Below are 18,310 nucleotides of genomic sequence, written 5' to 3'. Positions count from 1 at the left end.
TAAAGTTGACCCTGCACCACAGCTAATATCTAAGGCCAGTACTGCTGCATCTAAACAAAATCTATCTGGGGAACAGCTGTAACATCTTTCATCTAGGAGTAAAAACCATTAATATGTTTAGAGAATTTTTATTTTTTTAACCAAAGTGTTAACAGTGCATTTCCTATCATTGGCTGACATTTTAACTTCAGATGGCCATCAGCTGGGAAGTGCATCCTAAGGCAGCGAGCTGCTGGCTTGGGAGCAGCAGTTTCTAGGTGAAATTCAGTGGGCTGTGTAGTACAGGAGCTACGGCCGGCTGAGCATGGTGGTCCCCTCTGCTCTTCAAACTATACAAGGAGAAGTCTGTATGGAAATTAATTATTTCCAAATTCAGTCAACTGCTCAGTGTTGTCACAAGATGTCAGCAGAGACCACTGTTCTGAAATACAGAAAGTCTTCAGTCAGAGCATTCAAGCTCTGTGGAGCTTGCATTTGCTGAGCTGCAAAGCTGCAGCCACTGGGCAGACCGGGAGTGCTGAGGCAAAGGGGACACTGCTGAGCATGGCTGTACTAATTCTAGGGAGGGTTTGATTCTCCAGCACAAAGCCAGAGCGCTCAGTCTGACCTTTTTGGTCCTGAGCTGGGCCAGTATAGGCTGTTAATATGGAAATGACAGATAGGACTAAAAAATCTTGGCAAACTGCAAACTGGTTCACTCTGAGAAGTTTACAGACTGAAGCAAAGAAAAGGAAATTAGATTTCTGAGGTAGGCTCCTATGTCTTCAATGAGTTCAGTTTTAATAAGTTGAGATCATTGGTTTTCATTTGCAGAACAGTGCAAAAGAAGGTCATTTGGAGGCCAAGATTACTTGAGACCCCAAGATGCCAATCAAGCTTTGGATTGATTTGGGATTTCATGGTTCAGTTTTCCTTAACAACTTCAGTCAACCCTGACAGAAAGTAGGAATAAATGTACTTCGCAGCCACCGGAAAGCAATCTGAGTCCAGGGTCTAAGGAAGTGGGCAGACACTGCAAGCCTTGCTGTGGTCACCTCAGGGAGGGCTTCTGGGCAGACTGGCTTTGCTGACCAGGAAGGCATGGACAGAGCTTGTCCTGCTAGGTCTCCAGCCTGCCATGGCTCATGATTTAGAAAAAGATGATGAATTATTTGTGTAATGTAACTGTATGGGAACTGTTGAGTCACGGCCTGAACCACTGATGGAGCACCTGGGGAAAGGAGCCGGTCAGCTGTGGGAGCACAGGTGAAGGCAATTCAGCTGTGTGACTGGAAGGAGTGGAGCCTGGCTGCACCTCTCTTAGACCTCATTTAAGGGCTGACTGGGCCCTCCTATAATTTTCTGATATAGGTGAGCAATCTTCTTCCTTTTCTTTATAGCACCTTTCTGTCATGCCAGTCCTTCTGTCATTACACCTTTGTTGTAATGCCTTTCCCATCATGTTGATCTGTCCAGTTGCTACAATAACATAGAGTCAGTTGGAACTGTAGGCTTTGGATCTGTGATCAACAGATGGAGCTATTTGAACTGAAGCTGTGTCTCAGCTGATATTCTCCCTTTGGAAGTCATGGAAGCAGGCACAGAGACATCCAAGATGCTCTGCAGCATCCAGCTCAGTGACAGACCCAGGCTGTGGTTGCATGTCTGTATTAGTTTCACCAGCATCTTCTCTGAAGCTCTTGATTATGTGACATTTTCCTACCTCCAAGAATTTCTGTCACTTCCCCTCTTCTTCTCTACCATCCCTTGAGCTAGCCTTCAAATCAGAAGCCAGTATTGGCCAGTAGCTGCGTACACTCTACTGCTTCAAACTACTGCTCTGCTTTGCTCAGTGTGTTTATTTTTCTTCACTTTAAATATGTCCAAATACCTGTGAGTTTGCAGTGCTGGAAGCAGTCAGTCTCCTCATCTCAGTAAAGAATTCTGGGAAAATAAGTGAAGAACTGTGTGCCAAACATCAGTTTCATTCTAAGTAGAAGCTTGATGAGATCACTTGTATTGAATTACATACAGTCCTTTCCAAAATGTTTTATCTTTTGAGCATAATTAAATTTGTTTAAGGCTTATTTGACTATTCAAAACAATACTTTTATTTCTATTCAGATGGAACTTCTGAGAAATTCAGGGACTGAAGAAAAATTCAGGAGCAGAAAATACTCTTTATTGCCATTATGCTAGATATTGCAGGAAGGCAGAATGTGAAATCTAGGAAAGTCATGGAAATGAGAATTGCTTTAATTCAATAACATATACGTTGGCTTTCTAATTAGGTTGAATTGTATATTGTAGCTGCATAAGTATCTTATAAATATCTACTACATGCAACACAGGTACGTCAAAAGCATCTTGTAAACTGTCAAACAGATCTGCAGAAGGACTTAAAAATTATTTCTTAATTCTTCCACGTCTTTTCAAATATTTCTCAACTCAGAGATGTCATTTTACTTAGTTTTACACAATCCAAAAGCACTGTAGAACAACCTTTGTGATAAACATTCACTAATAACTGGGATGATAGGTTACTATTACAGCTTACAGTAATGTCTGACTGACGTTACACGGTTATATTACATTAAATAACTTCACCAGCACCAAAACATTGAAGAATTACATCTTACATAATTCATTTAAGCACATGGAATATTTACTATGAAGGATTTTTCTTTAATCTTCTTATAGAGCTGATTTAGTCAGCTTTAACTTGTAAAATGACTCCATTACACAGTGCCAGCACAAGGCGTCATGGAAAATCAGTGTGGGAGAAATGGGGAAGTAGAAGTGGTACTGGCTATTAGCAGAGCTTCTGCTGCTCAGTCTGGTTGGGATTTCTAACCTTGTTTCATTCTGATAATAAGAAAAAATCTGTCAACCAAGGTTTTAGATTGGGAATCAGAAGCTCTGGTTTCAGTGGACCTTGGCAGTTTTTCTGCCTCAGTTCTCCATTCAGAGCACTGTAGTAACACTTCCCTTTATATTCAAAGACTGCAAGCTGGAAGCTCTCTGCCATCATTTTCCATAAGAAACTTGGTACTGTGGAACTAGGATCGGAGCACAGATGCCCAATTTTTAGCAAAAGGCAGCGATAACATTGTGCCAGTGTTGAACAGAAGTAAGTGATGCCCTATTCTCCTGAAGGAAGCACAAGGAACTTGCTCACTGAAAGTGTGCCCAGCTGGTGCAGTTCCTGAGTCACAGTCTTGAACCGTGAGATGCAGAAGTTGACCATGATCTGGATCTGTAGTGGAGCTGAGAGTACATTCAGCTCTTTACCCCGGGCCACAGCAGTCAGGAAAAACTTCTTCTCTAACTGCAGTGGGCACTGGAGTAAATTTTCTGTTCAATGTTATTACCAACATTTGAATGAAAAAAAATAATAAAGAAAATCTAGATTCCTTAGTTCTTAAGATGAAGTTCAGGCATCCCGTGTGCTTGGTTTTACTCAGCAGCTTCCAGCACAAATTAAACACATTCTAGCACAAACGTGTTATTGCTTTTATGAAATTAAAGCATCAGGTTTGCAAAGTATAAACTGGGAAATGTATCAGTTGCATCTTCTGCATTACAGAACTGAAGAAAAAGCTGATAAAAAGCTGGAAGAGATGGGCAGCATCTATGTGATGGGAGCATCAGACAGATGTGGGCTGGCTGCAGTCTTTTCTTAAAACATCCAGAGAAGCAGCTATAGCTTTCTCTTGAAATACAACACTCAGCATTTCACTGCCCTTAAGAGCTTCACAGCCATAGTCAATGCTGTCTGGAGGATAACTAGTGTTAAGTCATTCACAGTTTCTAGGCCTTCATTTTTTGTATTATTTTTTACAGCACCAAAACTCAGTTTTAGAAAATGATTCATTTCTTTGTTTTCAGCCTTTAAGTAATGATTTTTGAATAAATAACGTGAAGCTGTGTTTTACCTGCTTTGGCAGGGGGGTTGGACTCGATGATCTCTGGAGGTCCCTTCCAACCCCTACAATTCTGTGATTGTGATTCCTTAGCCAACACACGCAGCTGGCATAAAGTAGGCTTCTGGAGTTCTCCAGTCTCTCAAACTGTCACATTTTTGTGTGTTGTCACAAAGAAATAGTGTGATAGTGGTAGAAGAGAGAGAATAGCCTCTTCAGGGAGACAGAACAGAAAGATCCTGTGAACGTGGAAGGTGCACATGGATTGGATGTCCTAGCCATGCTGTAGTGCTGGAGATGATCACTGAATTTCTCCAAATACTGTGAAGTTCTTATTCTGGACCTTTACATTTGATTTTATTTTGAACAACAAAGCCACATTAAATGTGCAGTATGTATTGAATACATGTAGCCTCCACGCTCATTACCTGGCTTCAGGTATGTAAGCACATATCACATGTGATAGAGGCTACCTAGCATACGTATCAGGAGTATCTGAAGGGGAACCAAGAGCAAAGTGGACCATGCAGACTGTTCTGCAGGGTAATCAGGGATAGCAGAAAGAAGAGAAAGCAAAAAATTTCTAAATAACGTGTATTGATGCTGCACGAGCTGCCTGCTGAAGTTGTTTCAGAAACACTGATAGTGCAGCATGATTTCTTCTAAAGTCACAAAGGTTTTCTTGCTGACAACACTAGAAATGTTACTGATTTATCAGAATCTTTCTATTTTGTAGACAATATTGAGGAGTTTATGGCAGCTGGCAAGTTACTCAGTCACAGTCTTGCCATTTTTATTCTCCCTAGTGACCAGACCAAACCAAACCAAGGAATCCACGTTTCAGAGTTTTCTGTTGTTGCAATGATACCTGCTGTTCATAACTCCTGCTCACGCTGCCGTTTCAGGCCGACGACTCTTGCTGCCAGGAGAAACACAGCCCCAGTGATCACTTCTGCGACAAAAGAGATCCAGACCAGTGCCAGAGACCAGCCAAACCTGATGTCGATTTCTACCAGGACTTCCTTACTCCTCAGGAGGCAGACAGCTTCTTCAAAGGCAGCAGCTGAATATGCAATGTAGACGCCAATCCCGGTAAGTGTAACCAGAGCTGGGTAAGAAAAACACGTTCGGTCAGTTACAATTTGCTACAGAAAGTAAAAGTCCTCACATAACTCTCTGGGCATCCTTGCCATTCCTTCTTATCGACTCAGGATAGATTACCATTAAGGCTTCCCCTGCCTCTCAAATCAAGTCAAAATTGTTCTGGGGGAAGGGCGAGAGGAAAATGAACTGTCAGGTCCTGACAGAAGAGACACAAAATGAACAGCTGTGTTATTCTGAAAGCAAAGCCTTGCTCAACATTTTTCTCCAAAAGGTAAAGTGATGTTTTCCAGATATAATCTCTTATTATTTACATCCATTAAGCCAGGAGTTTGATATAGTACCTCCAAAAAGAAAAAGCAGACCAGTCATTAGAAGCAGTAGATATGCCCTGGCAAGAATACTGATAAATCCAGTCATTCCTCCAAAAATCATCAGTATCAGGCTCAGAGGCATCAGAATGACAAACGTCCCATGCATGTCTGAAGAAAAAAATGGAGAGTGTTAGTATTTTAATATTTTACTATCGTGTCACTTGATGCATTAATAATTATTGAGTGCAGATCCTATAATCAGCATCAGAGCCTTATTCTGAGCATTAAGAACAAGAAGCTGAACTATCTCTGTGGCTTTCAGTTTAAATAGGCGGGACACAGAATGGAGGAGAAGGTATCATCAGGTGGGTCCTCCATGGCCTCTGATTCAGAGACTGTGGTGATAAAGGGTATGTCAACGCAGATGTGTTTAAGCAATAAAACTCTTCTCAGATATCAAGCCCAGCTGGAAAGCAGGTAGTGTGCTGGGTATCTGGTAGTCACTTGCAACCTTAAGTAGTAGTTCTGGCTATCTGAATCGTATGATAGTAAGAGGTATTGTTCAGTTTGGGTGATGGAGTCTACCAAGCACTCTGGTTAAATGCTTTCTGTCTGTCCTATACCCTCTGCCAAACTGATCTACCAAATTGTTGACCTTTTCATTTGTAGCTGAACAACTACAGGTACATTTTCCCATCCAGCTCTAATTCTGTGTCTGTCATTGTTTTCTACAGCAGCTTCACTAAGTACATTATCCTACACTGGTTGCTTCCTCTCGTATTACATTTTTTACATTAGTTCTTATTGATCCCTGTAATATCTTAATAGCTGTGTAAACAGAGGGTTTTTGTGTATTTTTTCGTATCATGCTGTTTTCTCCTCAATAAACCACCTTTGTCTCTCTTCTTTCTCACATAGCCTATCCACATATTCAAGCCAACCTTTTCTAGAATAATAACAAAAACACAAATGCATCAGCTTCTGGTATCTTCTTATTTCTTACTGGGGTTGAGCAGAGTAAAGAGCAGAGTTACTCAGAATGGAGAACTTACATTGTGTTTTCTGAATGGCTTTGGGCTTCAGTGCCCCACTTAATTTCCCAGAGGAGCAATGGAACATCAGCTAGTTCCTAAGGAAGATCAGTCAGTTAAGGGATTAGTTTGTGTATGGGCCAATCATCAGTTTATTTCTTTATCAGTAACTGTAACTCCCTGCTCAAGTGGATATATACCACTGATATATAGGCTGGTTAAGGATCCAGATAAGATGTACTCATGGGTCAGCATATTGCTTCTGTGCTTTGTTCTTTCAATAAGTTAGTTCAGTCTGTGTCTTTGCAGCTGTGACTTGTGAATGATACTTGAATACTGCAACACCAATTTTAGTTAGTTGGGTAAGGGTTCATTGTTACTGAAGATATTAGTTCCTTGCTACTTTCTTTACAAAGAAGAAAATTCTGCAAATCAATCTTTGGTTCTTCTCTTTCTTGGAAAAAACAATCAATTTAACTTATTCCTCTTTCTCCTCACCTGTATTACTGTAAAGTCACTGAAGCAAATTGAAGAATGGTGTAAATTAAAAGGGAATCTGTTCTTAGGTTAGTAAAAACAAACATATCTTGGTACAGCTCTAGAACAGAGCTGCCATTTCAGTGACCTTGAAAGCCTCACAGTGCCTTGTAATGTGTCAAGGACATAGTAAGTAGTTCAGCTCTGAATGATTGAAGAACCTTCTCAGATATTCCCAATGAGCCAGCAAAGTACTTTGAGGGAAAGTATAATCAAACCTAGCAGATATTTTTTTAATGTAGGGAGTTCCAATAGTTTTGACTGTTACTTGTTGTCATTTAGACATTGCTTTGACCTGAGAAATGGAGAAAAGGAAGTGAAAAGTCCTCTAGTGGATAAAATTTGATGTAATTATCAAGAAAAGAGTAAGAATGGTGCGACTCAGTCCTCAGAGCCAGCACTGCAGGATGTTGAGCTGCATAAGCAAGCTTGCCACTGGGCCTGTGCTCTGTCATTTCCCACCTGTCCCTCACCAATCATGGCTGCTGCTATCATACCTGAGGACGGTAGCACTAATGGTGTTCCTTTGACTTCCTGTCTGTGCTGTGATTTCAACTGCAGCAGTTAGGACTGTAACCTCAGCTAGGACAAGTGCAGTGAAGATGAGGCTATTCAGAGCACTTTCTTTTGAACCAAAAGGAGAACGAATCCATACCGTGGTACTATCCTGGGGAGAGTCATGAAGTACATTAATGATCTGTGACAACTGCATGCAGTGGCAGAATAACTCTGATTTTTTTTATTATTTTTTTATTTTTTTTTTTTTGCCCTCTGTGGCAAAAATAAGTTTTAGGGATATCTCAGTTGAAACCCACAAACCCCACGGATCACCTGCAGCTATTTAAAAAATCAAATGTTTAACAGGCTGCATCTGGTTAAACAGCACTTGCATCACTTCCAGTATTCCAGTTCAGTACCTAATACTCATTTGTGCTTCTTCTATGCTGTCTGTAACTGCCTGTGAAACTTATTCGAAAATGCTGCCATGGAAACCACTCAGGAATTTGAATTCATGTCATCTGGCATATGATATTATACTATTATATTCCTTGATTAGAGGGAGGGAATTAGTTTATAGAAGGACATGACTTAAAACATCTTTACTGTATTTCTGCCTCCAGTAATCATCTGTGGATAAAAGTTCAAACATAAATTTTGAGGTAAAACATTTTCTTGGCTTTTTTTTAGGTTATGTTGAAATACACAGGTTGTGTATTGTGTAAAGCTTCATTTTGATAAAATTACTGGGGGGGGGGAACGAGCATTTTGCAAAAGAAAAAGGCCTGTGCACTTTCTGTAGGGCATCATCCGTCTTCCCACTTCTGTTTCTCACGAGCACTTGAGTTCCCTGTTGGTAGAGCTAAAAAGATCCAATACTGTAAAACTGGCAAACATTTAAAAACCACTCCACTTCTATGGACTGAAAATACTCAAATTGCTCAATGCTTCTTCATATAGTTTTAAGCTTATTAGCCAAAGCTGTGACCAAATGTCTGCAAGAGTGACATCTGCAGGGTGTATCCAGATCTGTGAGTTTGGCAGGCACTTCTAAATTATGATTCAGCACAGCTGTTGATGAGCAGTGCGTAACAGATATCTCTGGAATGAACTATAAAAACTGGCTGATATCAAAGCTGACCAGCTGCAGGTCTAGCAGCATTATTACCATCTCCTGTTAATATGCTGGAGCTCCACTGCTTCAAACTAACTTTGGATTTGTTTGCACAGCTTGTGATAGCAAGCAATAGTCATTTCATCAGAAATATTCCAAATGACAGCAGCTCAGAAGACCTTAATTAAAGACCTGTTCATCTTCCTCAGCAGTAACTAAATAGCCAGCAAGAAAGCACTGCTTGTAAAGCTACAGTTCAACAGAATGCTGGCAGCAGCGCAGCCAGCAGGGCTGCTCTGGAGAGGTTTGGCAGGGCTCAGGTGGATCAGCACACTTAGAAAGCCTGACAGCTGCTCTCTGTGGCTGAACGTGAGTCTTCTGGGCTAGAACACAGGGCACCAAGTCCCATTCAGTAGTGAACGGGTGATGAAGGAGAAGAGCTCACAAGGTGAGGGTGTCCCAGGAGAATGAGCTGAGCTTTGGATGTTGGGTGTCAGCTTTGTGTTGCTCCCTGTTGACAAGTCTGAGCTAAAGTGAGAAATAAATTGCAGATTGTAGAAATACAGTGATACTGGAGTTGGTACGGGTGAGAGCTGATGGAGCCCTTCAGTGCTAGGAAGAGACAGAATGCTAAACACAAGCAGCATAGCAGGGTTCGTGTTCTATTGCTATGATTGTAATGGCATTTGAAAATAAGAATGTTCATCAGAAGCTGTCACTTATTCAGTCCCAGCTGAAGTGATGCTCAGTTGTTTCAGATTTTCAGACTTATATATACCATGATTTACCATAATATCAACTGCAAGCACTAAAAAAAAAGTTCACTGAAACCCCTCTGATCTTAATACTGTTACTCAGAAACAAAACATCTATTTAGGTATACATCTACCACAGCACTGAAGATAGAATTTCTGTGTATATCCTTATTACACGTGACCTTTGCAAACTGGCTCTTGCCAGCTGCTCCAGCCCTACCTGGTTCCTTCTGGCAACTTGAAGCCAAAAGAAAAAATTGTCAAGAGCTGTAAACTCCCCAGGTGTGTGCAGAGGTATATGGAAACTGCTGAGTCCCGGCCTGAACCACTGACTGAGCACCTGGGAAAGGACCTGGTCAGCCCTGGGAGCACAGGTGAAGGCAATTCAGCTGTGTGACCAGAAGGGGTGGAGCCTGGCTGCACCTTTCTTAGACCTCATTTAAGGGCTGACTGCCACTGGAGAAGGTCTCTGGTTGGAGATCCCTCCTTGGTGAAGCTTTCCCCTGCAAACCTGGAATCTTTTGATATAGGTGAGCAATCTTCTTCTCTTCCTTTATAGCATCTTTCTATCATGCTGGTCCTTCTGTCTTCACACCTGCGTTGTAGCATCTTTCTCATCATATTTGATCTGTCCAGTTGCTACAGATGGCAAGTAAAGAATCAGGCATCCTGTGTAGATATTGAACTCAGTGAAGATGAGTTAGGACTTATGAACAGGGCGAAGAGTGGACGCAGCTGGTTGACCACTGGAGGTCCATGCACTGTGAGGAAATCCAGTCTTGTTTTACTATGTTGTTAAACTAATTTTGTTGAGGAAGAAACTGAGGCAGCTGTTACATGATAACACCACGGGTACTCAGCAACTGCCTCTATGGCTGAGGTTGCTTTCCTACAGGATGCACCAACTTCCCTGCAGGAAGCACTAACCTGTCTGCAGCCTTGTGGGTCTGGGTAAATTAATGACTGTAAAAAAATACACTGGGGAGAATAATTTCAGCAGCTGTGGATGGGCAGCTGCATGCTCCAGAATTGATTTCTACAAGAAGAGCATTTCATCCTTTCACTGGAGTGTGAGTGGAAACGTCAGCGGTTAACTGATCTTCACAGGATAGCTCAGAAACAAAGGAGAGCACTAAAAATTGACTTGTAATAGAAAATCGCTCTCTGGCCGTAATAGTCAGCAAAATCTCAGGATCTCCAGTGGTACCTAATGCAGCTTTTTGGTGTTGGGGCAAACTATGCAGCCAGTAATAGCTAGCAGTAGTTTCTCTTGCATTATTTTTGTAACACTCACTCTAGCTCTGCTGTGTAAATGGGTGCAGCTCCAGCTTGGGCAGCAAAGTTAAGAAATGTTCAGAGGAATTATGTGTTGTATACTTTTTCATTTGGTTTCATCTTTGGCCCAAAATGGTCTCTTCTGTAATGCATTACTTGACGGAAACGAATTTGCTTTAATGTGCCAAAAGACTAAAAATCTTTGTGACAATTTAGTTTAAAAGGATAGGGAGGGAAGTCACACACACAAATCTCCACCATTTAATGAATGTTACCATGCACTGGAAAAACACTTTGTCACAGCTTTCTTCCATCAGCAGATGGCACAGCAGGTAGCTCAGTGCTCAGGAGCAGTCTTTGTTAGCAGGCAGGGGTCATTGCAGCCATAGCAGGCACACAGGAACACACTGAGTTTCCAAAAAGCTGAGTTTGTGTGAGTCCCCAGCTGACTCGTTGCTCTGTTCTTTTGATGGCTGATCTGTCTTACAGGAAGGGCTCAACTTGGAGTAAAATTGGATTCTGATTTAAAATATTTATAAAATTGTCCGTTTTGCTCAGATTGCATCTTCATCTAAACCTGTATGGGTAATTACTGCTTATAATGCCAAGTTTGGTAAAATAAAAATATTTTTACTACAAAATTTCCTAAAAGTAACCTTTCCTTCAGTGAAACTTATTTTTTTAAGAACTGATTTCACAGCAACTCTTGGGAGAAAAAAATTCAATAGATCAAATGCCATTCTTTCTATACACCCATTTTCTTCTCTCTGAATCTGATCCTGGGATTTTGAATGTTATGTTTCTTATCCTGGAAAACAGCAAAGCTGCTCAGAACTCCTGACACTGCTTCCTGTGAGGTCAGCAGCATCCAACTCTTACCGTTCTGTGAGAGCTGGACTTGGCTTCCAGTGACAAACTCCTTCTGCCTGTCTCCTATAGCTGGCACAGGAGAATGCATGGAGGAGAAAGGCATCTGAGCTGCTTCTGCTGACAGATTTCAGTTGTAGCCCTGGTGGTCACCAGCAGACCTTAGTAAGTGTCAAAGTTATGGAAAGTGATGCTCTCGCTGTAATCTCTCCATTTGGCACTGGTAGGAGCAGAAGCAATGCCAGTGTTCCAGTGCTCAGTCAGTTGACTGCTGAATCCCTTTTGATTGGATGTCCCAGCGGGGTAGAAGACTTTGCACCACCAACACACAGATTAAGAGCAACTTGGAGAAAAAAATGTTGTCTGTAGACACGCAGAAGAAATTAGGGATGTTCACCTGCTTGCACTTCTGTTGCTGTCTTCTGCGATGTTTTCATTCTGGCTGCCACTGCTGTTCCAATTGGTGACTGTGGTAGGATTGACTTCTTTCATGTTTTGCTGAATGGGTGACTGGGTTGGCTCTGACTCTGGGACGAGGCAGCTCAGTCATTCTGATTGAGGAATTGTTTGGGGAAGTACTAGGCAGGTTCAAGCACTTTTGCTCAACACAAGAATGTTTCAGGCCTTTCAGATGTGCAAAGCCTGCTGCACCCTGGGCTGCTGTTGTCAAAACCCATGTTTGTAATGAAGTGCCCAGAAGCACAATAGGCTTTTTTGTTTCTGCACAAAATGGACAGGCTTTCATTACACCGAATTAGCAGAGCAGATCCAGAAAAAGGAAATGATAGTTACATTATGAAAGCTTAGTGGCATTTCCCTCAGAAATGTATCTTTTCACAATATTTCATAAAACTGTGTATGGAGCAGAGGAAAATACCTGCAGTAGAAAAACATTTTATAAATGCAGAAATGTCAGAAAAGCGAGTGGTCAGAAAAGCGAGTCTGGTCATATCTTCTTTAAACAGTGGCTGGTGTTTCAAACAAATATATATATATTTGTTTATATAATGTTTATATATATAATCATCCTATGAAGTAATCTGTAGTTTGAAAGCATTTAGTACACTGTGAGGTTGGGGATGAGAGGGTCTATGTTGTGTCATATGTTCAGTTGAAGGGAGGGGTGAGGAAAGAACTGGGAGCTTAATGTACAGGACAAGGCATGCTTGTAGCTGAGCCATGAAAGAAACAGCTCAGAGGTGCTGCAGTGATGTAAAAATACGTTGCACTCTCAGGGTTAACAAGACCTGGTCTGATTGCCTGAGTAATGCTGCTGGTGGAACGGAACTTTAATTTGAATGCCCAATTTTTCTGTTTTGTCTGGAGTTCTATTTGAAGCACGCCATAAGCCTGCAAGGAAACTGCTGGAGATGAATAGGAGAGATTGGAAATGTGGAGGGAGAGAAAACGAAGGCTTTTCATTCTCTAACGAGGGGTTTGTCCTCTGTCAGCGACCAGCCCTTCTATTTCACTTAGACCCAGCTCTCTGCACGCAGGTACAGACTCTCTCCCATCTTTTTGGCACTCATGTCTATTAACGTCATGCCAGAAGGAGTGTAGGAACACTGAAAAAAGCAGAGCAAGATTACTGATGAGAGACTTAAGTGCCTGCACTAGGAGACAGTGCTTTAAAGCTTTTTGGGAATAACAGGCGAGGAACATGTGATGTTAGCAGAGCTGCTGAAATTCAGTCTGCCAATCAAACAGTGAGAAAAGCAAGTGCACCTCTGGGCAGATTGAGATTAATTCCGTGTGAGTGTTATTCACACTGACATCCACAAATGAACACAGAAAAAAATACAGTTTTTTTTAAACTGACTGATGAAGGCAGCACAGTTAGCTGGATTGTCCTACATAGCAACACATGAAGAAATTGCCTGAATTACCCTAATAACACTGGAACTGAGGATGCTAGAATTGTCCTACAAAAGCCTAGTTAAAATTTGTTGTCAATTAAGGTTTGCCCAGATCTGCCTAAATACGATCCAGGAACCACAGTCAGAAAAGACTTTAAGAAAAAAATACAAGGCTGAAGTAGAACATCCTTACCAAACCAGATGGCACTTTTAGAAATGTCTGTATTTCCTAGAAGTGCAGCTGCTATTGCTGTGCAGTCCACTGAAGCTGCATTGAAGCTGTGCGTCTAAAACATCAGAGTTCTTTGCTGGGTATTCTAATCAAATCAACAGGTTCATTTAATTAAAAAGTGCCCTTATATCTCATTTTTAGGCAGGCTATGCCTGTTCATAATAAAGCGTGCAAGCATCTTTGCAAGCTCTGCCTAAGAAACTATAAGTGGTGTTTGATGTGAGAGACAAAATCTCTCTGAGGCTCTGAAGAGTCTGTATGTGTACTTATGGATCCAATTTTTTCACATATCCGCTCTTTTCTTACCCTGCCTGACTACCAAAGAGGTGTCCTTTGTTTCCAAGCCAACGTCATTTTTATAATAAAGAGCTCTGGAATAGTTTTGATTCTGTTTTAGCAGAATTCAGCTTTCACTGAAGAGCTGTAATCTAAAACCTCTTTATGTGAGAGGAATTACAGATGTAGCATTTGCAAACACGGACATAATGTTGTCCTGACATTTTAGACAACTTCTGACCTCACTGGTTGAGGTGCCCATATGTAAATGTGATTGGTGTGGTTAGGTTTAATCGATTAAATGTTAACTTTGAACTCCTTAAAGGATTCAGCGATGCAGGAGACAATCATTGTTAGTTATCTTCAATCACTGTTAGTTATCTTCACAGTTTTTATCATCATCATGAAGCTAAAGCCCTCTGTCTTAAGGAAGGAAGGTGGAAAAAAATGGCACCTTTCTATTTCCAAGTGCAGAGATGGTCTGTGCTGCTAGGCTCCAACCTGTCAGTGTGTTGGTGGTGATGCTGCTTATTTCTACTTAAACTTCCCAGCAACACAGCCACATTACATCAGTAGCCCTGGGCTTACTTTGCCACGTTGGCTGTACTGCTGGCTGTGTCGTGGGGTGCTCAGGGAAATGGCTGTTTCTGAGGAAAAGACACAGGATAAGTGTGTGTGTTCTGCTTGTGAGGGGAAAACAATCAGAGAGGATAGGTATACAAAAAAGGAAGCTCATAAACAAGCTCTTGTATGAACGAAGTGTCATGCTGAATGTGGTGCAAAGAAGCAAATTCATCTTTAACAAGGTGCCCAGAAGGATTTGAAAATGTTCTGAAATATTCTGAAAACATTCTGATTCTGACAAATGAATCTAAAGCAAAAGAACATCAATTGTGCAGTTAGAAACTTCAAGTAACCTTTTGAGCACGATGTTCTTCACAGAGCATTAATGCTTCTTTTAGTTATTGATTTGTTTTCTTGAATTCCTGTACCATAATATTTTTTCAGAGGGATGGATCCCAATGACAAGGTAGATGAGTGACTGACTTAAACATTAATTTAACAGTATGCTTACACGTTTCCAGGAATTAAACTCTTGTGTGGGAATCTTCAACATTCCTGCCTTTCTTTTATAACAGCTGTGAACCCTCTGTAACCCCCCCTCCCCCCCCCCCCCCCCGCAGCACAAACGTGCTCTTCTGGCAGAAACTGGCTGAACCTGACATCAAGCAGAGGGTTATGACAGCAGCAATCCCTCTAAAGGACCACATGCAGTGACTGTACAGTGCAGTTCTCACAGCCCCCTCTGAAGCAGCTCTGGGAGCATGAGTGTGGCCCAGGGTGGGGGAAAAGAAGGAAAATAACACAGAAATTAAATAACACAGAAATTACTCACATAAGAGCTGTCGGTGTGAGTCGGTGATGTTTGCATTCTCGTGCCTGAAGGGGTTGATCAAAGGGTAGCATTTGCTCCTAACTGATACAGATGGGGAAAAATAAATAGGAAAAACGTTAAGCTAAAGATTATTATCATGCATAAGCAATAATATAACAAACACATAATGATATATGTTGCCACGATTTAGGGATACAAAGTGAGCATTGTGTGGTGGCGCATACGCTGTTTCCATCATCGGCAATCACTGGAATGGCTTTAACCCCGCTGTACTTCCTCCCCTTAATTTCCCCTGAGCCAAATGAAAACAGATCTCTTCCTTTCTAAATGTTTAACGCTTATTCAATTGGTCTGAATTAAAAGTTAATGCCGAGCTACTTTGCGAGAACAGAAAATCCGCTCTGCTCGTGCCCCCGTGCCCAGCAGCAGGAGTCAGGCGTCGGGCGTCCTCCGTGGGTGGAGGGAGAGAGAGCCCGGGTGGGGCGGGCGGCCCCCGGCTACGGACAGCAGAGAGGACGGCATCGGCACGGCGCGGTCCGGGACCCCCCCGACGCCCCCCGCCGCCCCACTCACGCCGGCAGGTCCGCCAGAGCCCCGAGTGCGAGCTGAGCGCGGCCGTGCCGTTGGCGGCCGTCTCCAGGCGGGAGGCATCGATGATGTACCAGAAGTCCGTCGCGATGGCCACCACGAGGAAGACGAAGCTGGAGGCTCCCACCAGAGCCACGAGCAGCGACAGGACGCTCAGGCTCACCCTCATGCTGCCCGTCGGACCGCGGGAGGAGATGCACGCTGACGGGAAGGGCGGTGCGGGAGAAGGCGATGCCCGTGCCCGCTCGGTGCCCGCTCGGTGCCGCGCGGTGCCGCTCGGTGCCGGCACGGCGGGTCCCGCTGACAGCGGCACGCAGGCAGCAGCGCGGCTCCCGGGCGGTCCGCACGGGCGCTCCATAGGGAGCCTCGTTCTGCTGCTTGCTTGCTCAGAACTCGTCCCAGACTCCCCAGGGGAACGTTAAGTAACGCCCAGTCGTTAAACGGTCCTTCTCTGTTCTTTTCTGGCATGGGCACGGGGCACGACGTGTGACTCGTGGCATCAAGCTCTCAGGTGTGCTTTCAGCAGCAGGATAAGCTCAAAGGAAAATATTCCTGGAAAGAGCGTGTTTATTTACACACACCCATCAGCATCACTCCTGCCTGTGTTTTGCTGTGCAACTCCAAACAAGGATGTGCATTGCTGGCGTTTATAATAGTCTTTCCATTCTGGAATACACAGTTAAGCGACTGCATCTTTATTCTGAGCTTTTATTATCTCTTGCCTCCCCCAGGTGTATTTGTAATACATGAAAGTGCTGGTGTCATTCTACAAACTAAGCAGCTGTTGTTATCGGATGACTGAAGCCATACAAGCCTCGCGGAACAAGGTGAAATGTTTCATTAGATTCATTGATCCAGTAATAAGACATAAATGAGCTTTGGGGCACGAATCTTAATTGGGACTCCGAACTTGTCTGTTTTGCAAACTTATTTGGCCCCACAAGCGTCACGCATTGCGCAGATGGTTCATCAGCTCACTTCTCAGGTCTGAGCCAACCACACATCTCAACCAGCCTGCATCGCCCTCCTCCAGTTAATGTCAAGGGAAAGCAAAGGGTGTCACAGAATGAAACAGCAGCACTTAAGCTGTGTAGGTCCAAGTGGCCCCAGAATAATGCTACCACACAGGGTGCACATCTGTGACATGCATCCCAGACAGTTGTTTTCCCTAAGCTTGGTGCCACAGAGCTCTAGACGTGCTTATTCTTAGGAACATTACTAAATAATTTGTTTTAGTCGTCAGAATATGTGGAGGTCCTTGCAGAATCTGTCTGGCTTAAATTTACAGAAAACAAAAGCTAGACCTGCTAGCTCCTGATCCTTTTATGCCCTGTGATGATAGAAAAACTAATGTCAAGAATATATGAGCTCAAGATTTAATTTCCACATCAGCATAATCTGCAGGCATTCATTCTCATGCTGAGAAGAAAAACAAAATGAACTTCTACAAAGTTGGAAAACAAAAGAATCCCAGTTCATCAAAACATTTTCATGTATTCATGAGAAAGGGTCCATAATGAAAGGAAGAAGCCAGTGGCACAGACTGGCTTCACCAGAGATTTAATTACAAATCTACTGAGATCTCTAAAAATAACACAAACTTGGAAGTCACACTGGGGTTTTCAGTGTAGGAAGAGCTTAGATTTTAACGTAGAATTATCTTCGTGGAGAAGGAGCAGTACCCTTTGCGTACAACCTGCTACTCAGATATCACAGATAATTAATAGCCCACAGGGTGCAGCGTAGCAAAATGCAGCATTCTGACCTCAAAGAGCCTAATTTTATATTACAAATCTCAGAAGAGACTGACCACCCCCAGAGGTGGGCTGGGGAATGGGAAAGAAGTTGTGGGCAGAAATGAGCAGAATGGATGGATGGAATTTTCTCTTACTTTCTGGAGCATTAATCAGTGTGGAAGTCTTTACTAAAACTTTACGACAGCATTTGGTATAGAGCATGCGAGCATCAAATGCCTTTCTGCAGTTCTTCCCTGTAATCTAGCTTAGAGATCCCAATTTAAAAGACAATGATTTGTGATTGCTACTGAATGCATCAGAGTGCTTCTGTGTTTTATGGATTTGGTATGCTTGAGCATAAGAGAGGGCTTTTCACTCACCTTAAGTTTGCTCTTTTCCTCCTGCTTAAAGAGAATTTGGGTGTCTTTTAAGAACCACCTGACGTGTGACATACAGACCTCTCTCAGAAAATACTCTATGTAAATCTGCCTGTGTTGGATGGGAGAAGTCCTGATGGGATGGTGCCAAAGGCATGCAAATTCTTGTACTGAACGATCCAATGGAGAATAATGCTATAATCAGAGAGTGAATGTTTCTGATAAACAACCACAAAATAGTTAATGAAAAAGAAATCACTGTGGGTTTAGCTCTGCACTGCTGTCATTGCCTTGTAATTTGGTTTTCTTGATGGATGAGGCAAGCTTCCCCTGGGAAGAAGTAGATATTCAAGAAATATGGAAACACAGAAGCTGACAGCTGCACTTGCCCTTTTAAATTATTGTTCATTGACTCCTCATGAACTTTTCAACCTCAAGCAGTGATGTAGGGATTT

At 42.6% G+C, this 18,310-nt stretch overlaps 1 protein-coding gene and 1 long non-coding RNA gene across 2 annotated transcripts in view; one reads left to right on the top strand and one right to left on the bottom strand.

Annotated features, from left to right (window-relative positions):
* Nucleotides 1-18,310, top strand: part of LOC122176156 — a 54,820-nt gene that overhangs the window by 34,419 nt on the left and 2,091 nt on the right. The window contains exons 3-4 of the long non-coding RNA XR_006177638.1: nt 4,808-4,994; nt 16,474-16,569. This is a non-coding gene — a long non-coding RNA (uncharacterized LOC122176156). The remainder of the gene's footprint in view (nt 1-4,807; nt 4,995-16,473; nt 16,570-18,310) is intronic.
* On the bottom strand, nt 4,708-15,911 carry TMEM114 (transmembrane protein 114). Its single transcript, XM_042864467.1, has 3 exons — nt 15,728-15,911; nt 15,155-15,235; nt 4,708-5,010 (listed from the first exon to the last, which is right to left on the bottom strand). The coding sequence occupies exons 1-3, from the start codon at nt 15,909-15,911 to the stop codon at nt 4,778-4,780; spliced, it is 498 nt and encodes a 165-aa protein (XP_042720401.1). The 3' UTR covers nt 4,708-4,777.

The sequence above is a fragment of the Lagopus leucura genome, unplaced genomic scaffold (assembly GCF_019238085.1).
Source record: "Lagopus leucura isolate 7727_CA_CO unplaced genomic scaffold, USGS_WTPT01 Super-Scaffold_760, whole genome shotgun sequence".
In the NCBI taxonomy this organism is placed as follows: Eukaryota; Metazoa; Chordata; class Aves; order Galliformes; family Phasianidae; genus Lagopus; species Lagopus leucura.
Note: the sequence above shows the minus strand (reverse complement) of the source record. Positions and strands in the feature narration are given on the sequence as shown.

Coding starts and splice junctions, on each gene's coding strand:
- TMEM114 (XM_042864467.1), bottom strand. CDS start 15,911: ATGAGGGTGAGCCTGAGCGTCCTGTCGCTGCTCGTGGCTCTGGTGGGA. Junction 15,236..15,727: donor GCTCTGGCGGACCTGCCGGC/GTGAGTGGGGCG, acceptor CATCTGTATCAG/TTAGGAGCAAATGCTACCCT. Junction 5,011..15,154: donor CTCACACCGACAGCTCTTAT/GTGAGTAATTTC, acceptor TTTCTTACCCAG/CTCTGGTTACACTTACCGGG.